The sequence below is a fragment of the Mustela putorius genome, unplaced genomic scaffold, assembly GCF_011764305.1.
Source record: "Mustela putorius furo isolate JIRA1106 unplaced genomic scaffold, ASM1176430v1.1 tig00000868_pilon_pilon_pilon, whole genome shotgun sequence".
NCBI lineage: Eukaryota > Metazoa > Chordata > Mammalia > Carnivora > Mustelidae > Mustela > Mustela putorius.
The window spans coordinates 1,305,074-1,332,708 of record NW_025421502.1 but is presented as its reverse complement, the minus strand read 5'-3'; the positions used below and the strand labels follow the sequence as shown (position 1 = coordinate 1,332,708).

General features: G+C 37.0%; 1 protein-coding gene across 1 annotated transcript in view; it reads right to left on the bottom strand.

Annotated features, from left to right (window-relative positions):
- LOC101692992 (N-deacetylase and N-sulfotransferase 4) overlaps positions 1-27,635 on the bottom strand; it is a 138,733-nt gene that overhangs the window by 10,497 nt on the left and 100,601 nt on the right. The window contains exons 6-8 of the mRNA XM_004748022.2: positions 12,400-12,496; positions 6,465-6,588; positions 4,337-4,511 (exon numbers count right to left, since the gene is read on the bottom strand). Of these exons, the coding sequence (XP_004748079.2) occupies positions 4,337-4,511; positions 6,465-6,588; positions 12,400-12,496 (396 nt within the window). The remainder of the gene's footprint in view (positions 1-4,336; positions 4,512-6,464; positions 6,589-12,399; positions 12,497-27,635) is intronic.

The following is a 27,635-nucleotide window of genomic DNA, read 5'->3' as shown; positions in this document are numbered from 1 at the left end:
ATAAAGGAATATAAAAGTACTATGTTCATATTAATATATTAATACTAAAATTTCTATGTTAAGCAGTGATAATATGGAACTGTACTCAATCTACCCCACATTGATTTATAAAAGTTTAACACCAACTTTTCTTTATATTCCTGCAACTAAGAAGATTAGCATAAAAATATGACCAGAAGTCACAAAGGGACATATTTTATGGAAAAAATAGCACTCTAGCTTCTCTGTGAGGCCCATTATAAAAATGTGGGGTAGAAATTACAGTGGCAGGTGACATTTGTAGAGGTTTCTGAATTACACCTGCAGCGCTTTGGATTTATGGTATTTACTGAATAGACAAGACTAGCTAAGTAATAGGCTGCATTATTTTGAAATGTGGAGCAGTTTGGGGACCCTACTCTTAGTAATATAGCAATAAAAATACCAGGAAAAATAATTCTTTTCAAGCATGTATGTTCAAAGAATTTACTTGGAGAAGCAGGCACAGATTCTCTTTTATTTAAATAGTTTAGGTGAAAAATATTCATATAAATTTGTTCTATGTTTTCTGCTAGGAGAATGTGCAACATATGACCCTTAAGTAATTATATTCAATATTTTTAATGAAGACTTACTATTTGAATGCTTTTGTCACTTTTTTTTTAAAAGTAAGCTTTACTTGCTTTCAATATGAATTTTCATAAAGTGAGAAAGGTGTATTTTTCTATCTTGAGGGAGACAGTGACACATGGATTCTAATAATAGTATTTGGATCTTTTTCCCAATCCAGGTGTTCTCCTAGGATCCCTGACCTCTTGCAATCCCAATGTACAGGGTCATATTTTTCTGTCCATTATTATTTGTTCTTGGCCATAAATGTTTATTGAAGAAAGTCACGGAAAAGAATGAATTAAAAAAATAAAGAATGGGTGAAAAATAAATGAATAAAAAGTAAAAATACAAAAATTTCTCTTATGTTCTTTAAAAATTCCCTTTTAGTCTTGTTTTTTGGGGGACATTAATTTATATATGCATTAAGCATACACATACACAAATACACTCATTTCATGGGATTTTAATACATTTACATTATTACCACCACAGATTCAAGATCACCTTTAATTAAGCCTTCACTGCTGTAGGCCATTTTACATTTCTGGGGTCAACTTTATCTCACCCCTGTGCAAAGATTTCACACTGCCTTTTTTCTCTCCTCAAACTGCTGTCCCCAAATAATCCCCCTCTTTTCCATTAGAGTAACTCATTCTCAACTTTCCAAAAGAAGGAGAGACCATCAAAGGGATGCTGGGGTGGCTCAGTCAGTTAAGCATCCGCCTTTGGCTTAGGTCAGGATCCCAGGGTCCTGGGATCGAGTCCCGCATGGGGCTCTCTGCTCAGCGGGGAGGCTGCTTCTCCTTCTGACCTTCCCCCCATTCGTGATTTCTCTCTCTCTCACCCTCTCTAATAAATAAAGAAGGAGAGACCATCAGAATCACTTCGGCTTCTCTATCTCAGACCTTCAAATTTGCCAGCATGTACATTTATCCCCTCTTCTAACTTCGAAGTTTCAGTGGGAAGATTCTTAACCAGAGTCCTACTGATGTAATTCAGAGGGTCTATGAACTTGGATCTGAAAAAAAAAGTTTTTTTAATTTTCTGTAACTTTTAAATGAAATTTTGCATTTATTATACCTGTGATTTTGACCACCAATAAAAACAGGTATTTTTGAAAAAAACAAAAAACAAAAAACAAAACAGGTATTTTTGTATCACATTATAGGAGTTTAAGATATATTAAAGTGTTTTCATGCTCATCCCTACTTCAACATTACAGCAGTATTAGTCCTGCCATTAGATCTGGCCATTTAATTGTTAAAATAAATAAAAATTTGTTACTGATTTAAAAATTACTTTGATACTTATAGTTCAAGAAAGCTATTACTTTGTAATTCTATGTATTTTTATGTTTTTAAAATGTGCTTCTGAAATGGGACCCATAGACTCCTACAGCTTGCCAGGAGTGTCCCTGCACAAGAAAAGTGAAGTCTGGATGCTTCCCTCCCATTGGAGCTGTTTCCTGTAGTCATCTCTTCCTGGTCCCTCAGGAGCCACACAGGACTGATCCCCAGTTTCTCTCCTAGGTCCTAAACATCTCTCTCTCCTTTTTTTTTTTTTTGCCTTAAACATCTCTCCTTTTTTTGGACACTCCTGCCCATCTCATGATTCAAATCACTACCACCATGGAACATAGCTTCCTTGAACCCACTTTAACCTCTCTATAATAAGTGTGTGTCTTGTTTTTTCCCCTTTCTATTCCTGTTTTATTTTCTGTTTTTTATTTCTTCTTCCCAATTAGTTTTTCCTCCACTAAATCCATCTGGTTTTGCTTTATCATTTGTCGCTAAAAGCTCTGCTTCCCCCCATTTCTTTCAACTCAATGGAAATAATTCAGGCTTTGTTCTGTCCAACTGTCTAATTTCTTAGCAGCCCTTTGACACTGTTATCACCTCTGCTGTATGGTAGTACTCTGTTCCTTTGTATTCAGTGTCATCACACTCCTGGATTTTTTCTTCTACTCCTCTGGCTGTTTGCTCTTGTCTCCTGGGCTGCCTTATCATCCTCTGTACTTTGCTTCTCTAAACTCTCTCCTTAGGCAGTTTCACCATGTTTGTGGCTTTTTGCCTCTGATTCACAAATTTCTGTCTGCAGCTCTAACCTCTCCCCAGAGTGCCTGCTGACTCTACTGTTCTCCACACAACAGTGTTTCCTTATCTCAAGATCACCATTGGTGCCACATCTTTAGCACCCCTCCCTCCAACCGGTCCTGTTGTCTTCTTCAGTGTTTCTATTTTTATGGGCATATATACTCATCATCCAGTTATCCTTATCAGAAATTTGATTTATCCTTGACACTGTCTCCTCACCAGGTTCTGTTGGTTTTAATTCCTACATGTCTTCTGATACTTTATACTTCACTCCGTCTGTACTTAACTCTCACCGTCAAAGCTGCCTCTATTTCTCAGCACCTCTGAAAGGAAATCTGGTAGTTACTCACTGGCTTAACTCTTCAAAGGCTTTCAGTTGCTTGAAGAATGGTGGCCACACAGTTCCCCCACCTGAGTTCTGGCCCCTGCGTACGACTCAGACCCATCTCCCACAGGTTTCCACCTCGGGTTTTGCTCTCTAGCCACATGGAAGTTTTCTTAGTTCTTTGCATGTGCTGGGGGTTCCTTGTGCCAGTGGACCTCATATACTTTTCCCTCTGCTCAATTCTCCTTCTACCCCACTCAGTTTATATTGACTCATTCTTCAGTTTTAAGTCCAAAGTTTATTTCTCTAGATGATGCTTTCTTCATACCTAACAGATTTCCTTATGGAACATTCAAAATTTTTAGCTATATATCTATGTGATTTTTTGATTAATACCTATCCACATATTAAAATGGACACAATGTTTTAATTAACATTCTATTGATTAAAACCACCATTAAATGTTGTTGCAGAATATTGCACATCAGTGTGATACAAATTTATATTGTTGGGTATTTATTCCTTTTACTGTTATTATCGTTTGACAAGTATTGCGGTATAGCAAGGAATAAATATTTGTCCATCCCTTTGAAGTTCCCATAACACAACAGGACCTTTACAAAACTATTTTGATAATTATTGCCAAATTAGTGTTCAGAAAAGATCACCATCTATACCTTTCTTCTGGAATGTTTGAATATCTTTATCATCACACCCTTGCCAGCAGGAAGAATAAACACGACAATTTTTGTAGAGATGATATTCAGAAAGAGTATCATTTTGATTTGTATTTTGTTGTTCCCTAATTGGGTTGATCATTTTTCATATAAATCGTTGAGCAGTTATATTTGTGGGTGTCTTTGTGTGTGTGAAATGTTTATCTATGCTTTCTGTTTATTTGCTCATTTTTCTACTGAGGTATTATATCTTTTCTTTTATCAGTTTCCAGAAGCTTTTTTTTTAAAAAACAAATTAAGGATACTAAACCATTTGCTATGTGTTATTAAAGATGCTCTACTTCTATATGTATTCTTTTTGTTGATTCTGATAGACTAATATTTTACATGTTTATACTGTCTAGTCAATCTATTAATCCTTTATGTATGATGTTTTCTACTAGTTTATGCTTGAAATTCCTTGTCCAACTTCATATGACTCAAATATTCAGCTTTTATTACTTATAATTTCTTTTCTTTTTGGGGGGGTTAGCTATGCAACATTTGACTGTTGAATACATCTGGACATCTAGACTTTATTTGGTATTCACTATTGCTTACATTTAGCTATGGCCAAATGTTTTTAAAAGTACTTTTTTCCTGCTTCATACCTGGTACCAAGAGTATGCCCTGTCTGAGGGGTCGATGAGGATGGTGATGATCTTGGCCTTGGGGACCAGAGATGCTGCTCGCTTGGGAGCTTCTTCTGAATGGAAGTAATTAGCACTCTTTTCAAACAGAAAGTCACTTGTGATGTTGGATGGAGTAGGAAAAAAGTCCATATACCTGAAGGCAGAGAAAAATAATCTGAGATACAAGTTTTTCTCTAACATGCCATGGATATGAAATAACGGAACATTTTTACATTCATTTATACTGATTTCTAATTATTAGAGTTATAATTCTACACTGTTATATTATTCTCTATATGTCTATAATACATATTCTAATTATGTTATAATTCTATATACCTATAATTCTAATGCAAGTGCTATTCTATCCACTTTGACTGTAAAGACAACTCAAAGCATTACTGTTTTAATGAACTATATAGGGCAGGGGAAAGAGGAAGATGAAATGGGTAGACTGTTAAGAACAGGGGAAAATCTTTGCAATTTGGGTTGATATTCTCTGCTATCAAAAGCAAAATCTAGAAAAATTTAAGTTTACCCTTGGCAAAAAGCAAATTACACAGTATTGCCTAGTAAATATTTTAAAATAGTAAATTCTTGTTTGTGAACTTGAATACAAGATTTTTAATTTGAGATGACAGTGCACAAGAGAGGAGGGTGTGTAAGTCAGAAGAGCTATAAAATCCTAAGCCGAGTAGGGCAGAGCTGCTCTCCTCCTTTTTAACTTCTGCATAATTTGTAGTATGTGTAGCAATGTGAATGCATTATGGTCCATCTAGAGTCATTAAGAGGATATTTCCTGCTAGTTGATCCTGTGGTGCCTCGGTAGGTTCGCTCCTCCATATGCTGTCAGAACATTCCTCTGTGTGTAGATTATGGAATCAATATGTTCGGAGGTTAACTCGGTGCAAGGCTTTAATTATGTGTGTAATCCTCCGTACAGCTCATCACTTCTCTAACCCTCAAATGTTCTAGAAATAAATAATGAGAGCAATTAAGAATTCATATAAGACACTTATTTTCCTCTTTGACATTTGTTATTATGTTTCCCAAATGTGAAGTGGTGAAAAGTCTCATCTATATTCCTGCTTAACAATTTGTGTTCCATTTGAGCTCACAGATAAGAGAAAATTGCTGTTCTGCTTTTAGTAACTTGCATGCACTTCCAAAATTCATTTCGTCTTTTTAAAGTAAGGTAGAATAAGAATATCTTAGGTGCAGAGCGGGCACCTCTCTACATGTGATAGGAAGCCAGATCTGCCCACTGGCATTGCCTCTCCCCTACTCTAACTCTAATCTAACAGAACAGGCCTCTTGTATAAGGACAGGTTCATAGGTGGTGTTGACATAAAGTTACAGACTACAGACATATGCGTTTAGGGAAATTTTCCTTGGAGGAGATTTGCCTTATATAACTGGAAGCTGGAGTCAGAGCAATATTTTCTTAGAAAATTGGAATAAAGCTAGAAAAATCTCCAAAGTAAAGGCCAGTTTTAATATCAGGTTTATTCTATTTCAGTTTAGGGAAAATATTGTGACTTTTAAATTTTTCATAATTTATTAAATACAAAGTAATATTCCTTTTATGCATGTGCATGGCCGACATTAATACGGTTTTGGAAATGCTATGTTATTATTTGAATGACAAATATCAGCTTATATTATAACATTTTATAGTCTATGTAGTTAATGAAGATACATGTCACAGAGTATAAAATAACTTATTTATTTGTTTCCTCAAGCATCATTTGTGAAGACAAATTATGCAGTTAAAACAATTCTAGGCACAATTAAATAATTATATGCTTAAGAAGAATTTTAAATATCCTTATGAATAATTCTGACAAAAATATTCCATAATCTTCTTTATTCAATCATATATAATTTACCAGAAAAATATTATCATTATTGCACAGTCCAAATCAAATTATAGGCAATACTGATTAAACATATCATTGTTATAAATTAATTTCTAATTCACTATGGTAGAGTTGAGCATAACAAATTTATGCTGTAATTATGTAGATGCCACACATACATCTATAATTGCTCTGCTGTGATTGAGCATGTGTTAATAGTGGTCTTTATTTTTTGTTATTTTCCTTACCAATCAATGCCCTTGTGGTAGTTGTTGCCATTAAAGAACTGAACTTCTTCAAATGTTTTGGGACTGGGAAGATTGCTGATGATGGAAGGGTGCATAAGAAGGAATAAATAAAGTGCAGTTGTTCCTATAGCAAAAAAGGAGGCAAAGGGTTATATATGAAAATGAAAGAAGAGACAAATGCTACTTTAGCAAAATTTTTGCTTAAAAAGTAATATCCAGAAGACCAATTTTTTTTCTGGTGTTAAAATGATTTCCTGAAGGGGCACCTGGGTTGCTCAGTTGATTAAGCATCTGCCTTCAGCTTAGGTCATGATTCCAGGGGTCCTGGGATCCAGTCCCATGTCGGGCTTCCTGCTCAGCAGGGAGTCTGCTTCTCCCTCTCCCTCTGTACTTCCCCTCCTGCTAATTCTCTCTCTCTCTGTGTTTCAAATAAATAAAACCTTTAAGAAAATGATTTCCTTTGGGGTGCCTGGGTGGCTCAGTGGGTTAAGCCGCTGCCTTCGGCTCAGGTCATGATCTCAGGGTCCTGGGATGGAGTCCCGCATCCGGCTCTCTGCTCATCAGGGAGCCTACTTCCCTCTATCTCTCTCTCTCTGTCTGCCTCTCCGTCTACTTGTGATCTCTCTCTCTCAAATAAATAAAATCTTAAAAAAAATAGGAAATGCAGATTAAAAAAAAAAGAAAATGATTTCCTTAAAATCAATTAGGTGCATTTTCATGTGACAACAATCTAAGTATTCTTTTATTGGTCTTCATGATTCTATTTACCTAAACATCTGATTTAATATTAGTACATAGGCAAAGTGAGGCAGACTGATGATACAGCTACTTTTGTCGTCAATGTATTTTTTTTTCATTTTTTTTGTTTGATATGCAGTAACTGTTCTATTTATAGAATGACACAGTGTTTCTGCTTTAAATTGTTTTGAGGTAAAAAGTCAGTTTGAAGAAAAAATACAAACTAAGATACCACAGGAAATGTATAACATACAAAAAATGCAAGAAACACATAGATGGTTGTACATAGATATGCAAACACTGGGCATCTGAAAACTGTGCTTTAAGCTGGGAGAGGATTTCAGAAACTGTGGTTCAGTTTCCCTCCTGGAGTCAGGTGAGTGGCTGAAACATCAAGGGCATCTAGCACAATCCCTGAACCTCGTGGATCTCCATTAACAGTCTATTCAAATCCATTAAATTAAATCAAACTATTTAACACATGCTGACTGGTGCTACTCTGTGTAAGTCCCTGGGGATAACTTTTCTTTTTTTCCCCCTGGTGAGAACTCTTGAGAAGAAAAACTCACTTGCTGGCCTTGATCAACTTAAAGTGTATGTATGGACTTGGGTCAAGTAATCAGGTAATTGCAACCTAGTGAGACAGTTTCCATAGTGAGAGAAGGCGAGAGTGTTTTTCTAATAAATGAGAGAATAGGTGACTTAGACTTGAGGAGTCAGTGAAAGTTTCCAAGAGGAAGTGTTTTCTCGGCTTGCACCTTAAAAAGGTGAATGTTCCCTGTAAGGTTTTATGAAGAGGGGAGAAATCTGGAAAGACAGACACTTGAATGTCCTCTAACCTGGCAAAATGGGGCAGTCTGATCTGATAATGGAGGCACTGGGCTGGACAGACAAACTGGCTGATAGAACCCGTCGAGCGTCCACATCACAGAAGGCTCAGATGCAATCTCTGACCCTTGTCTCCATTTGAGTTGGGCCATAGACTGAGTGCCATGGCAGCAAGAATTGTGAAGTGACTGCATTTTCATAGTTCTCATAAACCAACATTTCCCTTCTGGAAAGGATGATCCCTTTTGGAACACGTTGGACCGGGGAGTGTCAGTTGGATTTCCCATCCCTAGCATAGCTGGAGGTGAGCCACACAGGTAGGTTGGCAGGACAGTTAGGATTGCAGCCCGGGATCCAGAAGCTCAGCAGCTCATCAGAGAATTGGCATTTTATCCTAACATATCTTAAGCGTATAGGAGCAAAGGCTACTGTGCTGTAAGTATAAATGAGATGGCCACCTGATGAGACCCTCACAGCTTTACATGACCACCTGCCTGAATAGGAGCATGAGTAGCTAAAGGAAGTGATAACAGATCTAAGGGGACCACCACCTTGCGGGGAAGAAAGGTGAAGGAATCTAGGATAGGTGGATTCTGGTGAAATGGGAGAGTAAAAATTGATAAATGCCCTTAAATATTTAATTACTAATTAAAACAACTTTTCATGATTTTCTTTTTAAAATATTTATTTGTTTAATTTTAGAGAGAAATAGAGCATGAGCGAGCACAGGAGTGGGGCAGAAGAAGAGTGAGAAAGAGAATCTCAAGCAGATTCCCCTCTGAGTGCAGAGCCCACCCAGGGCTCCATCTTATGACCCTAAGATCATGACCTGAGCCAAAACTAAGAGTCAGATGCTTAACTGACTGAGCCACCCAGGCATTCCAAAATAAGATGAACAAAAATGGAGATGCCTGGGTAGCTCAGCCTGTCAAACATCTGCCTTCAGCTCAGTTCATGATCTGGGAGTCCCAGGATCAAGCCCCACATTGGGCTCATAGGTCAGCAGGGAGTCTACTTCTCCCTCTACCCCTCACCCCACATGTGTTCTCTCTCTCTCTCTCTGTCTCCAAAATAAATAAATAAAATCTTGAAAAAATAAAATAAATTTAACAAAATGAAATCAAATCATTAAACTCAATTTAAAAATGAAAGGAGTCAGAACTGGCTGGGAACTGAATTAGAGGCCCAAAGGACCAGGCAGAACTGTCTAAACACATTGAAAAACACGGACATAAAATCATGAGGGGTGATGGAGTCCTCAAGAACTGATGTGAAATGCTCTTGAAAATAACAAGAGTTCAAAAAGGAGAAATTATGAGAGGAGGAAAAAAATGTTCCAGGGAGAAGAAATAAACTCGAGTATTACGGAGTAGTGTCTGGAAGAGAACAGGGAATTCAGAAGGGTTCTCTCTAGATACGTTTTAGGAAGGAACCTACATAAAGATGTTTAAATGATGATAAGAATGGCATGTGTGTGTGTAAGTGCATGTGTGCACATGTGTGTGTGAAAGAGAGATTTGAGACACACGGGAGAGCTGAGAATATTGTAGTTTAATGTCTGTGAGATGTTGAGACTGGATGGATCCAGGGTACAGATAAAGGACTATTTTTTAATTATTGCTGATCATGGCAAAATAAATATTTTATAATCTCACTCAGTAACACATACAAATGTTTAATCACCCTGATGGTCATGGAATTGTACCAGATCTACCCTGAATTACATGAAGTCAAAGTTTTATGTTCTGAGCCACAGCACCTTCATGCCACCAGGAGCAGGAGGAGCTTTGAGCCATAGGAAGGAGAAAGGACTGGAAGGAAGGAGAAAGTCTTTTCAACTGGAGAGAATAGGTATGTGGCTTGATATTCATATAATCAGTCACAGAACGTGGGTCCGCTGCTCAAAAATGTGTATTTATCTTATTAAATACACAATAATTAATAAATAATTATCTTAATAAATATCTTAATAAATAAATTTATCTTTTCATCTATTACTGATATTTGTTTTTATCCCATGTCTTTGATATAAATATTTAATAGAGGAAATAAAAAAGACCTCCTCCTGGTAGTACTGTCAGAGAAAATGCACTCTATTTTATAAACAATCAATTTTGTTTTTAGTTTTAACAGATTAAGCCAATCAAATCATGAGAAAATAATATTGACAGTGGGAACACCAATTTTCTGAGACAGGTAAGGCCAACAAGTTATGCTTTTAGAATTATTGTGGGGCGCTTGGGTGGCTCAGTCAGTTAAGCATCTGCCTTTAGCTTAGGTCCTGATCTGAGGTCCTGGGATCAAGTTCCATAGCGGGCTCCCTGCTCAGTGGGTATTCTGCTTCTTCCTCTGATCCTCGTCCCCACCTCATGCTCTCTCTCAAATAAATAGATAAAATCTTAAAAAAAAAAAAAAAGAATTATTGTGCTAAATTTAACCCTTTTGGAAAGCTGCTCCTAGTCTGGTAATATCTTTGACCCAGAATCACAAAGGATACCTATCTGTCCAAAGGATCCTAGTAGGACTAAGATTTAATCTTTGAGTGTCATAAACCCAGGCCTACCCTGCCCTTTGCCTGTCCTCATTCACTGTCCCACTATCAGCTGACAGGAATTCTGGCAGGATTCAGCAATGGAGAAGTGGGACATCAGTTCCTTCCATTCACACCTCACAACGATTCAGAAAATAGGGCTTTGAGGACTACTTTTACATTATAACTCATGTTTATGGCAAGGGATGTGCAGGCCATGTTTAAGTTGTTTAAAGACAGCTTTGCATTGAAGAGCAGATTCTTAGCATTGCTGTATCCAGGAAATTTATAGCTCTGAGAGCAGTGGGAATTTTGCCAACTAAAGCAATAAAGAGAACAAAAGAAGACTTTAGACTTCTATGATGGAACAGATTTAAGAATTATCACAACCATTTTCACATTAGAGTAGCATTTTCACAGCATATAAAATAATATTGTCATCCAATTCCTTTATTTTAACTTGTTTGTTTGTTTTCAGCAGCCAAAAACTGCTGAAAGCTCGGTTATTTCCATACTGGTAGGTCAAATATTAAAAATCTAAAGGTGTAAGTTATTGTCTTTATAAATACAAAAAACAAGGAGGAAAACTAGATTTATACTTAGTAACCTGTAGTTTTCTAACAGAACTAAGAAGTAACAATATTCAATGACAAATGACAAAAGATATATCTTTAAATTAAAATTTTAGTATAATTTTACAACACAACAATGTTTTATTTCTCTAGCAGTCTTTCCAAAGTTAGCAATGCTATAAAGGAGTTGGTAGAAAATTAATGCACATTTTAAACAACAACAACACAAGTGATATATCTGAAAATACATGGTGATTTTTTTCCCTTCCCTGTACATGTGTAACTTACTGTTGTAATACAATTTATATTCCTGGAGGAAGAAAAGATTTCAACAACCAATATCTAATAGTCTGGAAATTTTACCCACAACCTTTAAAATGATCTACTTGCTTGTATTACAAATATCTTCATCTGGGCCAGGCTTATTTATTGTGAGTGTTTGTTTTGTGTTATGGTTTGTGCACTCACTGATGAAAATGCTTCTAGTAAAAGTAGTGAATTCAAAATACAGCAACTCAATAAAAACTTTAATTAATCAGGACATGAGCAAAGTGTATAAAACTGTCACATGCTGAAGAAAGTATAAAATATTCTAATTGAAAGTGTCATCTCATTGGTGAAATACTTTCACTCTCTTTTACAGCAGTCTTATACACTTGTCCTTCAGCATTAGTGAAAATACTGAGGGAAAAATGCCTGATGAACCTCAGGTGTATCAGATAATAAGTCCAAACCATATTTATACTTAATAATTATTTTTAAAAAACAAATCACACATGTAGAATGTTTGAAGGTAATAATGGCAGTGGATCTGAAAAAATCAATTTGAGGTTGATATACACAGTGTGAAATAGTTTATATCAAGCCAAGTCCTTTCTTTATAACTTAATTTAGGAGATAATTAGGCACAGCTATAAAAAATAGGGATTAAAAGTCAAATACTGCAACTGTCGTATATTAACACAAAGTTGTAAAAAATCTGACATCTGTTGAAAAAAATTTGACATCTGTTGAATAGCTTTAAAATCTGTAGTTAAAATTTAGTCCTTAAGTCTAATTAATAGACACCATTAGAGTCGCTTTGAGGATCATAGCATAAAGACCCATAGGCATGAAGAACAATTCAAATAATGAACTTGGATAGATGTCTAGATATTTCACAAAGCGAGATCTAATCCAATTTTCCTGTATGACATTATGTTTCATGACAAAAAGAAGAGAAAAAAGAAAAAAAAAAGAATCAGACAGCATACTTGGGTATTCCTACCTGTTTTTTGTGGTCCAATGACAAGGAATTTTGGCAAGTGGTCACAAGTTTTCTCTCTGGACCAAATGTCTTTGTGCCGTTTATCATCACATGGATTCTGCAAGAAAGAAGAATAATAAATCGTACTGTGTAATGAACCTCTGGCTGTGTAATGGACAAATTGTCCGAAGGACTGGCTTAAATTCTTGCCTGATATCCTTGTACTAGCATTAGACCCTGTTCTGGTTCTGGTTCTCTGGTTCCAAACTGTTTCCTTATCAAATGGCATCTTCTTTTCTTTCCTAGCTCCAAGGCTAGGGCTCAGCTTCAGGCTGATCTTGTTGTCATCCTTTTCTGAAACTTGGCTAGGTTCTAACTGCTGAGATTCCACTCCATCTCTGGATTTAGAGTTCACATCTGTGTATCTGAGCCTTCACTTGTCTTAACCTTGTTTTACCATGGTTTCTCAGATTTCTGTGCTCTGCCCTAATTTTTCCTATTTCTTTTGCCCCAGAGGGCAAGGGGCCATCCTTGAACTCTAGAGTTGGCCAAGTTTTCTTTTCTTTTTCACACTATGTGCTGTTCTGTGCTGATCCAGCAGATCCTAATGTTTGTCTGTACCCTATAAGCTGATGGCAGGTAGATCAACATTTCAAGCCTATACCTCCCTCCTGAGCTCTTAACCTGTATTTTAAATTGTATAATTGCTGTATAGATGTGGTGAAGAAATGCCAGACCCAACATACCCACAGGTCCAATCTTTTTTTTTTTTTAAAGATTTTATTTATTTATTTGACAGAGAGAGATCACAAGTAGGCAGAGAGGCAGGCAGAGAGAGAGAGAGAGAGAAAGGAGGAAGCAGGCTCCCTGCTGAGCAGAGAGCCCGATGCGGGACTCGATCCCAGGACCCTGAGATCATGACCTGAGCCGAAGGCAGCGGCCTAACCCACTGAGCCTCCCAGGTGCGCCCCCACAGGTCCAATCTTATCTCCATCTCAACCTTTTCCTGTTCCATTCTCCTTCCATTTTGTTTGAATGACCCACATTTATTATCTAAATTATGACACTTTTGAGAATTAAAAGGGCCATTAAATGAAAATAATATAATTTTTAAAACATTTATTGACTGATAAATTGGCTTTATTGTAGTTAACACAAATAATATATTAAAATCATTTCCACAGTCAAAATTCTGTCTCAAACCATATGTTAGGCATTAAAACAATTATAATTTTATATTTATTATCCAAATATGAAAAATGACATAAGATAACTAATCATTTATGGTTCATATTTATGTACTTTAATCAGTCCTTTAGCCATATCTTTTGCTAATACTATGTCAGCAAAGTTCTATTAAAGAATGATTATTTTGGGGACACCTGGGTGGTTCAGTTGCTGAGTCTGCCTTCAGCTTAGGTCATGATCTCAGGGTTCTGGGACCGAGGCCTGCATCAGGCTTCCTGCCCAGCAAGAGTCCTGCTTCTCCCTCTCCCACTCCTCCTGCTTGTGTTCTCTCTCTCCCTATCTCTCCTTCAAACAGATAAATAAAATCTTTAAAGAAAAGAATGATTGTTCTCAGCATGATCCTATCATGATTTACTTTTTCATAAAATTGCCTGCAATCCTTTTCAAAGTTCCATTCATGATTATTAATAAATTTGAAAATATTGATACTTTCCATGGACTCTTCTCTATAGACAACTACATTCTTAACTGAGGAAATATTTTCTTTGTAGAGTGGAAGTAAGCAAGAGTAAATTCTGTTAAAGAAAATGTGTTTCTGTCATTTACAATTCTAACTTTTTTCCATGTTAAAATGCCTAAATATTAGAGACCAAATATTTCCATTATTTTCCATTTAGAGTATCTTTCTTTGATGAATATTTGTCTAGATAAAACTTGTTAGATAAGTTGCCTTTAATTATGACACTTTTGACCATTTTTCCAAATGCAAGTGCTGCAAAATCATGGACTTCTCAAAATTACATTCAGCACAGAATATAAATTTATCTAATTAAAAATAGGAGATACATCAAGAAATGCTTACCACCGTTGAACTTCTAAATTTCAATTAAAGAATGCCAAATTAAACCCCGTAGTTCATTTGAATTCTCATTATTTAATTTGTTTAGTCTCCTCCCTTCTTGCTTTGAAGCATTTTTTTTTAAGATGACAAAAAGCACTGAAGGAAGAGAAAAGTATTATTTAAATATATTTTTCTCAAAATAATATTATAATATTTTCTCAAAAATAATATTCAAGGGGCACTTGGGTGGCTCAGTGGGTTAAAGCCTCTGGCTTCAGCTCAGGTCACGATCTCAGGGTCCTGGGATCGAGCCCCACATTGGGCTCTCTGCTTGGCCACTCCTCTCTCTCTGCCTGCCACTCTGCCTACTTGTGATCTCTGTCTGTCAAATAAATAAATAAAATCTTAAAAAAATAATATTAAAAACTGCTTGTTCTCAAGGTCATTATATAGACTGAAAGGGCCTAGCTCATCTTGACATTCTACAGAACTTAATATTTGTCTACTATACTAATGATACGATGTTAATTGTACCCAAAAGGTAACAAATGCCAAGTATTCTATCTGCTGTGGAAAGACACATGCATTCCAGAGGGTGGAAGAAAAGCCAGCAAAGTTTCAGGAGTCTATCACCTTTGGCGATTTTTCAAGGCCCAGTGGTTTGGAGCATACCCAGACATCCCAATCAAGGTAAAGGGTCTGTTTTTGTTCTTTGTGACTTCTATTACTAAGAAAGAAGCCCAGGGCTTGATAGGCCTCTTTGGTTTAGGAAGCAGCATTTTATTGCACTAGGGAGTACTGCTCAGAGTCATTGACAGAATGGTGCAGAAAGTGCTAGTTTTGGGTGGAACCCAGAACAAGAAAGAGTCCTGCAAGAGATAAGACTGAGGTACAAGCAGCCCTCCCCTTTGGCTCATACATCTGGGCAGGCCTATGGTACTCTGGCACCTATGGTATAAAAGGATGCCAAATAGAGTTTTGGTCAAGCCCTAGAGGAGAATCACAAAATACACACCCAAGGTTCTGCAAAAGGGTGTGCCACCTGCAGCTGGTCATTTAAACTGGTATCGACTCCTGGTATGCTACAGGACCCTAGAAGAGATAGTGTTTGTCATGAATTTTCAAAGTGATTGTGTGGTCATAAGTAGCCACTATAAGCTGAGTATTGGGTTGTACCCAGTAGCAAATCATTGTAAGATGGGAGTGGTATGTCTGGAATTTATCTCAAGCTGACACAAAGGCTACAAGTAAGCTTATAAATAAGTGGCCCACACGTTTATGTCACCTATCACTGTTCCACCAATGTCTCTACATCAGCTCATTCCTAGAGTTTCATGGAAGGCTCCCTATAATCTGTTGATAAAGAGGAAGAAACTCAAGCTTGGTTTGTGGTTAGGTTGGTATATTGGCAGAGGTCTAAGGTTGACTGCTATTGCACTATAGACCCACTCAGAGAGGTTCCTAAAAACCAGTGGGTATGGAAAAACTTCCAATTAAGAGAGTTCTGGGCAACATTCCTGGTCATTACTTTTTTGTGGATGATAATAGGGCAACGTAAAAATATAACAGGTGAATAGGTAGTGGTGAAGTCATTAGCCAAGGGTCTTAAAGGAACATCATGGGAATATTAGAGTTAATAAGTTCTAGGAAAAAGGCATGTGGATGGACCCATGATAGCAATCAAAAAGTGTGAGGAACTTGTACTACACATTAATGTACACCAGAGGATATTCAATGTGGAAGTGCTAAACAACCAAGAGGACAGAATGACTCAGCCAGTTCTCAATATTCCCACATGTCGCCTAGCCTCTGTCCTTGGCCAACCCATTGCAGAGTAATGCAGTAGCCCTGATAGCAAGATGGAAGCCATTCGTGGGCATCCTTCTCCTAAGTCTGCTCTAGTTATAGCCGCTGTTGAATATCTGACTTGTCAGTAACAGAGACCAGTTCTAAATCCCCCAAATAGCACTGTCCTATCACTTTGTAGAAAATTGATTATATTGGACATTTCCATTTTGAAAAGGGCCGTGATTTATCCTTACTCCCACTCACATATTCAGAGTATGGATCTGCCTTCTCTACTCGCATAAGCTGTTTCCTCTTTTCTTTCCTGTTTCGCTTTTTCCTTTATAGGTTTTTCTTGAGAGCATCTCCTCAATAAATCACTTGGAACTAAATTTCTTATCTCAGATTTGATCCTAATGCATTTTCCATCCCCAGCTTCCATTGGAACAAGAGTGGAGTGCAATATAAAAAGACCAATAATATATAAAGACAATTGTTTTATGTGAGAATTTGCTTTGGAAAAAGTTAGGCTATACGTCTTGGGTTTTTCTGTGAATTCGTCTGTAGAAACTGTGATGAAATGAGTTAATAACAAGCAATAAGCTTCACATTTTTCATTTACTTTGCATAATAATTGAAATTTTATTTATTTTTACCAGTGTTTTTATTTTCTGCCATCATTTGATTTAGTATTCAACCTCAAATACTCAATGGTCTAGCTTCAGTTTAACTCTCTAGCCATAATTTTCATTTTGACAGAGAAGGGTGAACTATCTAGTCTCCTTCTCTTCCTTCAGTTATAGAATATTCTCTATTTTGCATAGCCTGTAAGTTTCCAGCTAGAGACTATATTTCACTGTCTCTTTTGAATCAAACTTTCTTCTTATGAATCATTTCAGTCCAAAGGAAAGAAAGCCAAAATGATGTTAAGTTTCTTAAGGATAAAGACACTCTCCCTGGATTTCCCCTTTCCTACTGCCTGCTAGTTGTAAAATGGCTACAATTACAACATGTGCCTTGGACTCAGAGATGTTTAACAGCTACCAACCTGGGGCCCTGGGTGACCATGTAGAAGAGAGCTGTCTAACTCTCCTAAATGGCCTGCCCATTTTTAGACAGTTGTATGAATGAGAAATAGATATCTATTTTATTTAGTCAATTTACTGTTTGGAATGTCATCTTTATGCAACATTGCCTACACTTTAACTCGATGTGTTTCAAAACACTCGTCTGTGAGAAGGTAAGGAACTTGTGTCAGCAAAGAAGAAGTCAAACTATCACTCTTCGCAGATGATATGATACTATATGTGGAAAACCCAAAAGACTCCACTCCAAAACTGCTAGAACTTGTACAGGAATTCAGTAAAGTGTCAGGATATAAAATCAATGCACAGAAATCAGTTGCATTTCTCTACACCAACAACAAGACAGAAGAAAGAGAAATTAAGGAGTCAATCCCACTTACAATTGTGTCAGAATGTGAATTACTGAACTGCTTACTTCAATAAGCATATCCTGCTATAAGAAAAAAAAAAATTCCAGCTGAAGCAGCCAGGGTGCTCAGTGATATAGTTGGTTTATATGTTGGCACAAGCTTCCTATCTCATGGCAAATCAACAATAAACAATTCAAGCCCATCTGTGGACCACACTTTGAGTAGCACTGTTCTGAAGTAACAATTCCTAACACCATACACAAAAATTAACAATATGGATTAAGACACTGAACGTGAGCCCTGAAACCACAAAATTCCTAGAAGGAAAGAGATAATAATCTCTTTGGCCTTAGCAATACTTTTCTAGATATGTCTTCTCAGACAAGGGAAACAAAAGCAAAAATCAGTAGGACTCCACCAAAATAAAAAAAAAAAACTTCTGCACAACAAAGGAGACCATCAACAAAATGAAAAGGCAATCTACTGAATGGGAGAAGATATATGCAAATAAAATATATGGTTATGAATTTATATTCAAAATAGGTAAGGAACTTATACAACTCAACACCAGAAAAAAAATCTGATTAAAAAATGAGCAGAGGGTCTAAACAGATATTTTTTCCAAAGAAGATCCATAGGTGGCCAATGGACACATGAAAAAGTACTCAAGATTACTCATCATCAGGGAAATGTAAATCAAGCCACAATGAGATATCACCTTACATGTGTCAGAATGACTAGAATCAAAGACAAGAATTAACAAGTGTGGGTGAGGATATGCAGAAAAAAGAACCCTTAGGCACTGTTGGCAGGAATGTAAATTGGTCCAGCCACTGTGGAAAACAGTATAGAGGGGCCTCAAAAAAGTAAGAATAGAGATACTGTGTGATCCAATAACTTCACCACTGGATATTTACCCAAAGAAAACAAAAACGCTGATTTGAAAAGATATATGCACTTCTATTTTTTTTAAAGAGATTTTAAAATTTATTTATTTGACAGACAGAGATCACAAGTTGGCAGAGAAGCAGGCAGAGAGAGGAGAGGAACCAGGCTCCCCACTGAGCAGAGAACCCGATGTGGGCTTGATCCCAGGATTCTGGGATCATGACCTGAGCCGAAGGCAGAGGCTTTAACCCACTGAGCCACCCAGGCGCCCTATGCACTTCTATGTTTATTGCAGCTTTGTTTACAATAGCCAGGATATGGAAGTAACCTAAGTGTCCCTTGATAGATGAACAGGTAGAGAATATGTGGCATATACATACAATGGAATATTACTCAGCCATAAGAAAGAATGAGATCTTGACATTTGTGACAACATGAATAGACCAAGAGGGTATTGTGCTAAGTGAAGTGAAATAGACAAGTACTGTATGATTTTGCTTGTATGTGGAATCTAAAAAATAAAATGAACAAACAAACAGAAAAACAGGAACATACCCATAAATACAGAGAACCAACAGATGATTAACAGAGGGGAGAGCATTGGCATAGTGGGAAAAATGTGTGAAGGGAAGTAGGAAGTAGAGTCTTGCAGGGACGGAACGACTAAATCACAGGAATAAAAGAGTCAGCATAAGGAATATAGTCAATGGTATTGTAACAGAGTATGACAGTAGCTACCCTTATGATGAGCTTAGCATAATGTATAGACTTGTGGACTCACTATGTTGTATACCAGAAATTAATGTAACATTGTGTCCACTATACTTCAATTAAAAAGACAAAAAATTGCCAAAACCAACCAAATGTTTCAGTTATACTGTATTCACTTTTATAGATATATTCATGTCTGCACCTGATTCTTCGAAGTTCATTTGAACAATTTATCTTTCTGTGGAATGCTCTTATTTCGTTTGCCAATCGAATCAAAATTTCACCAGTTATTCTAGTGTCAGCTAATATGTCCCATAAAGTTTCCCTATCTATTTTCAATGGGTAGCACAGTCCAGTTGTTAAGGTGTGAGCTCAGGAGGGAGACTGCTTGTGTCTTATGGAATTTTCTGAAATTCTCTGGGCCTCAGTTTCATTATCTAGAAAATAATGATTGATGGTATCTACCTCATATGGTTATGGAGAGTATTAAAGGAATTAATATATTTTAAATGATTTAATTTTTCTCTATAAAAGAGAGTGATTATTTTTCTTTGTTTTCTTTTTCTTTGTTCAGATTATTAATCAGTTGAAGCAAAAGGAAGAAGTTACCATTGCTGATGAACTGGTGTATGATGGCTATCCTTCCTAAGAGCAGGCTTCCTGGTCTTCTGTCAGAACTTTAGAACCTGAGGCGCCTGGATGGCTCAGTGAGTTAAAGCCTCTGCCTTCAGCTCAGGTCATGATCCCAGCGTCCTGGGATCAAGCCCCTCATCGGGCTCTCTGCTCAGCAGGGAGCCTGCTTCCCTTTCTCTCTCTCTGCCTGTCTCTCTGCCTACTTGTGATCTCTGTCAAATAAATAAATAAATATACATATATATATATATATATAAGTAGAACTTTAGAACCTAAGGTGGCCGCCCCTTTTCAGAACAAATACACAGTTTGGTGACAGGATTTCTGGGGCATATGACTTATTCGATAGGGAAACAGCTTGATGATTCTTCAGACAAACTTGAGAACATAGATTGCCCTACCAGACCCAAAGACCCCTATATAATCCCAGCTCAATTTATTTTTGAATATGCTTGCTGTCTGGCTCCTGCAACTCATCCAATTTATTGTTTTAGCACTTGTCATCACTCAGGTCTCTGCTGAAATATCACCCAGCAGGCCTTCCCTGCTGACCAGAACCTAAGCACTTCCTCCCACTCCTGTCTTTCTGTGATAGCTTCTGGTTATATTTTCTTCATGGTATTTCAGTACCTGAAATGATTCTATTCAGGTAAGTGTTTATAGCAATTTTATATTATAATATAATACATTTATACTTAAAATAACTCTATCTCAACTAGAATGTAAGTTCTCTGAAGAGAAGACCCCTGTTTGTCTAATCTAATCTATGAGAGGTGCTTGATAAATATGGACTGAGTGACTGAAAAACTGACTTGAAACAGGTGCAGTAAACCTTTAGTAACAGCCATAGACAGATTTTGATATATGTTTGAAAATCAACATAATGTGAACTGTGTAGACATTTTGTTTTCGAAACTCCCACAAAAATAGAATGTTTGCAGTCTCCACTGATGTTTTTCATGGTGGCCCCAGGAGCTAGTTTTTGCTATTTCCTTAAGTCATCACTTTATATCTTAAACATTATTTTCCTCATATTATTTAACTGCTTTGTAAAGAACTTTATGTTTCAACTGTATTTTATGTATTAAACAATAGAAAGGCAGTTTCCATGACCTACACTTATCAAATTTCCCCACACATATCCCAGTTAAGAGCCAATCTCAGATTAGGTGCTCAATTCATTTGCTCAAATGGTTTCTGAGCAAACTGATCAATTATTCAGTGCCACTGCTCAAAGTGTCTTTTGTGAGATCTTTCTGGTTCTCTATGCTCAAGTAGGCCACTTATTTTCTTTACTGCAGTACATATGTCTTCGCCATTCAAACTTCTGCACGCCAAACCCGTGAAATAAAGCATTCACAGAAATGGGCAAATGCAATATAAGACTTGAAAAGAGTTTTCTTTAACATACAGAACATGGGTAAACATGTTCTGGTAGATAAAGACACTAGTTATTTCTAGTTGTGCTCTCCCAAGAAATTATACTTATAGAAGTAAACTCTCAAATAAAATTACCTGGATGCTGTTACAACACTTGCTGCTCCAAATGCTTTTATTGCCAACAATTCAACTTACGCTACTTCGGCTTTTCCTGTATGTATTTTACAGTTGGTGGCATGTGTATACCTTAATCCAGCAGATTGCCTGTCTTTGTAACTGCATTCCTTCTATGTTATGCCATTTTTAAGACTTTCCAGATGCCTGGTATTTCTTCTTTCATCTCTTTTCCTGCATGTTTCTCCTTGTGTCTCTTCATCATGACTTTATTAGGATGTTTGCATTTCCTGTTTTATACTTTGAAAATATTTGTTTAGATTTTTTCCTACTCTGACTTTTCTTATATTGTCTGAGTATTTGAATAATAGCTAACATAATATCTGACCTTTATTGATCACCTTCTATATTCCAGGCACTTGCTTGGCATAGATTATTTATAATCCTCAAAGCAACCTGGCAAGACAGATATCATTATCCCTTCTTTACACCTGAGGAGGCTGAGATGCAAGGTGTTTTATTTAGGTCTTGCTGAAGGTCACACAGCAAGTTAGTTTCAATTTTGGAATCCAAAACCTGGGTTGTCTCTGCAGCTAAATATCGTGTGTGTGTGCACATGCGCGGATGTGTGTGTGTGTGTGTGTGTGTGTGAGAGAGAGAGAGAGAGAGAGAGAGAACGAGAGTGAGAGAGGGCAAGAGAGTGCCTGGCAGTGATTACGAAGGTCAAAGGGTCTTTCCAAGAAAAAAGCATTTGCTTGTACTTTCATACTTCGTTCCATTGCTATTATGTTAATTTCAAAAGTCAGAAAATTACAAAGCAATTATTTCCCTTTTCATTGTCTAATCTGATTGTTCCCTGAATATCTGAAACTGCTGTAAACAGTAATTTACTGTTTTAAGTATCTAGTACTGTAGATATATTGAAACTTTAAAAAACTTCAGTTAAAATTGCTTTAAGCAGCTCATGGTTACAGTACCAGTCTAGTAAAAATGCATGTAACTCAGCTCTCACACAGGTAAAGGGGATGCAGGTGGTTTTGTACATGGAATACATGATGAGGTGAGGCTGATTTACTTTTAAGCAGGCATAAGAAAGGTGGAGAGAAAATTCCCTGAGGTGACGGACCAGACTTAGAAAGGGGAGTAAATTCTGATGAAAATCCAGATCTTTCCTCTCCAATTAAGTACAATTTTTGAATTCATAGTCAAGCTAAAAATACATATTTTTTAAAAAGTCACATTACCTTTCGAACACTGAAAAGACATGAAATAAAATAAAATGAAAAAAAAAGATAAAATAGAAAAAAATCACATGACTTACCTTGCCCCAAAGTTCATATTTTTATAGAATATATGAAAATTATTTTTGTTCTCATTAGATCTAGTTATTCCCACATATGTAGCCTTTTCTCTCTACTAAAAATCTGCTTTTTTCATTGCTTCTCCACATCCTTCACTGACAAGAACACCATGGAATTATCAGTTAGATTGATTATTCCCTCTCAAGTCATGTGCCTATTACAGATAACTGGGAAATATCTAGACTTTAATAGCTGAAACCTTAAAAAATCCAGTGCTCATGGTAGGATTATTTTGTTAATTATGAACATTTAGAAGGTTATTGGTTTCTGCTTCATTTCCTCCCTGCTTGCCTTCTGCTGTTCAGACCTCACTGTCTAAACGAGAATGCTATGAAATTGTATGTGTTTTTCTTTTAACTTTGTACTTCTTCCTTCCTACTGGTTGTGTTGTTTCCAAAGTTCTTCTATTTACTGAGTTTTGCCATGTACATGTCTTTAAAACAAAATCCTTTTCCAATCTGTTTTACACAGGCAGGTGACTTTCAATTTTTTGTCTCTCAATGTCATTTAAGCCTAATACAACCCACACACACTGATGAGGAATTTTAAGAGGCTGTGGGTATTTATTCTCAGTGTTTCAAACAGCAATTCCTTTTGGAGAAACTCTGAGACACACACAATCTTCCCAAAGCTTGAGTCCACCCTGTATTGGTGTATAAAATCAGCTAGTCCATTCACTCCTCAGAAAAGCCTTTCCTTTCTGAGTGCACTGATTTGTAATGAATGTTCTCTCCACAGAGCTCCTGTAGCACTTAATAGTCTGATTCGTTCTCAAACTTCCCTCCTAAAGTGGTCTGAATACAGAGAAGCATTAATGCCCTCTTCTGAGGGTGGGAGTGGGCTGAAAAGGGCCTGTGGTTCTGTGTGGGTCTGGGGTAACAGCTCCATGAAAGCAGCTTTAAGCACAAAGACTTTCTGATTTACCCTAAGCGTCTATGCACTTGTCACCATATTATACCCATGCTGATTTAAATAAATTGATATCGTTGACATTTCCCATGAAATATTCTCATAGTAAAATTGACCCCAGGAGATGACAGGTTTACTTGGAAGCTCTGGGTACAACAGATGACTGCACATTCCTGCAGACAGTATATTATTATTTATGGTTTATGAATATCCTGTCAGAGAATCTAGATAGCCAACTCAATTAAGGAAAACTGTATTTTAAAATTCTCATTAGTAAGTTGGTCTAAAGGAGTGTAGGAACTCACAGTACAACATTTAAGTTATCAGACATATCTGCAGGGCATACACACACACACACATACACACACACAATTGTTGTGATATTTGGATTAGTTCTGCAAAATCCATGTTTTTTGATGATTTTGATTCAGAAAGGATGGAAATATATATAACCTTTTATTTTATTTTGTTTATTTTATGGCACTATCTGGAAGTAGTTTTCCTATTACTAAAGTTATATGAAAGTTATTTGTGTGGGGAATTTGAAACTTGACATGATCATACTCGCAACAAATTGACAGGAAAGGGAAAAATCCATGACTTAATGTCACCATTTCTGGATGTCAGAATGTCTGACAGCCTTGTATAACCAAATGGGGAAGTGCTTCTGTGTAAATTAAAAAATTAGGACATCTGGGTGGCTTAGTAAGTTAAGCATCTGCCTTTGGCTCAGGTCATGATCCCAGGGTTCTGGAATTGAGCCCTGCGTGTCCTCTCGGACTCCCTGCTCTGAGTCTTCGAGGGGGAGTCTTCTTCTCCCTCACCCTCTGCTCCAACCTCCATGTTCACGCTCCCTCTCTCTCTTTCTCAATGAATTTTTTTTAAAAAATCTTAAAAAAAATTAAAATCGTGAGGAATTACCTACATATTTGGGAAGCATTCTTGTCAGGTTTAAATACTAGTCTGAATTAGGAAGATAAATGTAACAAATACACAAATTCAAACTATAATTAGGAAAAAATATGTAAGATGAAATGATGTTTAGGACTCTATTGCACCATCTATGAAGTGATGAGAAACTATTCTGGCTATTTCACTGGACGGGCTAAAAGATGAATAAACGGAAACGAAAAATATGAAATTATCTAGAACTCTTATTTTCCCGGCTGTGGGTGATGACTTGCAGGTCAGTTTTCCTTTCATTTCAGTGTCTCATGCACAAACAATTTCTACCACACTTCTTTAAAGATCTCACTTTTTTCCTAACCATGAAGCTACTCAGGGTTTCCCTTTCTCATGGCTGGATTATTGTCCTAACTTCAGTGCCTCCCTGTTCTTACCTGTCCTGCAAAAAGCTTCTGGTATACTTTTTTTTTTCCCTTTAAAGATTTTACTTATTTATTTGACAGACAGAGATCACAAGGAGGCAAAGAGTTAGGCAGAGAGAGAGGGGGAAGTAGGCTCCCCACTGAACAGAGAGCCCAGTGTGGGACTCGATCCCAGGATCCTGAGATCATGACCTGAGCCGAAGGCAGAGGCTTTAACCCACTGAGCCACCCAGGCACCCCCAAAACAGAGCTAGGTGCCATATATTTTTTTTAAAGATTTTATTTACTTATTTGACAGACAGAGATCACAAGTAGGCAGAGAAGCAGGCAGAGAGAGAGGAGGAAGCAGGCTCCCTGCTGAACAGAGAGCCCGATGCAGGGCTTAATCCCAGGACCCCAGTGACCTGAGCCGAAGACAGAGGCTTAAACCTACTGAGCCACCCAGGCGCCCCTGGTATAATATTTATTGGCCAACTTTTTTTTTTTTTTAAAGTACTTTAATCTCATCTTCAGAACCTACACATAGTAACTCCTTGTTGCCTATCAAATCCACCTGACTCTGGTAGCTTTCAAAGGTTTCTCAGCTGCCTTATATTTGCTTTTCAAGGTTAATTCCCATTGGATCCCTACTTTCTTTAAGAAACAAGTGTGCCATTTTGACTGTTCTCTGTATACATGTACACACCTCTGTTTTGCTTATTCATTCATGAGATTTTAATGATGGCAGCTATGGTACTATGCTAGGTTCTGAGTTACAAACATATATAAACATAGTCTCACCCCTTAAGGTTTGCATGAGCTGGTGTATGACAGGCCTAAATGTCTATAAGACCATATGGCAAGTGCAATGATAGAGTCATAAATAAGGTAGAGAGTGGAAAGGAGAGGAATAAATATGAAAACAAATTCATAATGTCATTTTGTTCACACAGCCAGGAGCTACTGGCTTGTAAGTTCTCTGAAAGCAAAGTTCTCAGGATCCTGGGATCGAGTCCCAGGAGCTACTGGTTTGTAAGTTCTCTGAAAGCAAAGACCTTTCTATTATGTAGGTACTTCAAAAGTATAGGTCAAATAACTTCACACTGAATACACCACCAGATTCTTCTCCAGTAACCAGGTATGCCTAAAATCTCCTCCAGCAGAGAGAGCCGATGATAGAAGTAGATTTATTTTTCTAAATGTGAAGCTACCATCTTGGTGTGGTTGGAACTATGCTGGAGTAGGAATAAGAAGACCTGAGCTTTACCTCTGACTTGTCCCTATTCGTCCAAGTGCCTTAGAACAAGATATTTCACCTCACTGGGTGTCACTTTTGTCTTCTCTAAAATGAATAGGTTGAGCTAGATGTCCCTAACTTCTCCTGCTCTTAAAATCTATAATTCTCTGTGTCAGAAGTCATTTTTTCATTCAATAGGCATATAATAATAGAATCTACAGTGTGTATGTTGCTAGACCTTGTGATTTGTTTATGTCACAGATGTTCACATCTCATCATTTCTAAGCTGGAGTTGGATGATTTCACAGCTAGAGTCAGCAACAAAGGTGCTAACCTCCTAAGGCTAGCACCCTGTGATTTTCTCTCCTACTTCTTTAATCCTGGGGATACTGGCATGGACAGAGAGACACTGCAGCTCTTTGAGCATTCACTTGGTCACACGGGCAAGCAGGAATCTACATCACGCTTGGCATGTTTGTTGATAGTGGGAGTATGGAGTGACTGAGGGAAGATTGAGGCTGAGCTAACCTGACAGCTTGAGAGCTTAAAAGCATCGATTAGTGAATGTGCAGTAATCTGACCTTCTAAATGCCTCCTTGTTGTGGTTTTGGTTTCTATAATGAGGATTAAAAAAGAAAAAAAAAAGAAAGAAAGAAAAAAGAAAAAAAGGAAATCCTATTCTTTCCTGCTTCATGGTAATTAGTGTCCCAAAACAAAAGGGGTACGAGAGTTAACAGGAACCTGTGAGAATACTTTTAAGAATCTTACACACTCAGGACTACAACGAGGAGGATAAACTCGAGGGATAGAGTTCCATGTGTGTCTTCAGCATGTATTTTCACATTTAGCAGTTTTGAAAGAATCCGCTTCCAGTGAAGGGATCACAGACACATTCTGGGTTGTTCTTACCATGCTGTCCATTGATAGATACTCATATTGCAGTTATTAATTAGGTGACAAAGCAGTTTCACATATATGGTAGTTGGTGCTAATGAAAATTTCCATAAAGAACCAAAGGAAACTAAATAGATGTGAAGATCATCATTATTCATGTTGTATTTATATTTGTAGTAATAAAAAAGTGTAAATTAAAAACCTAGAGAAAAATAACAGTTGACTTATTTTTAAAAAGTGAAATACATTAAATAAGAAGGCATGTTTAGAAATACAGAAAAATACCTGAATTTTGAGAATATATGACAATGACAGACATAAGATACTAATCTATCCTAACCCTGTAGGCCTGGGATGAGTGGGCTACAAAACATTTAATTAGTGCTGGTTATGCTCTTTTTTTTCTTTTGTAAAATTAAATTCATATAGTTTAAAGAACATGATGATAATGCTTACAGCTGCTCTGTTTATCATTATAAATATGAATATGGAAAGAAGAGATAACCGCCAGGGAAAGGGACTCTGACAGTATTATGCACTTTATCTCTACTTAACCATTGGCAGTCTCCTGAAC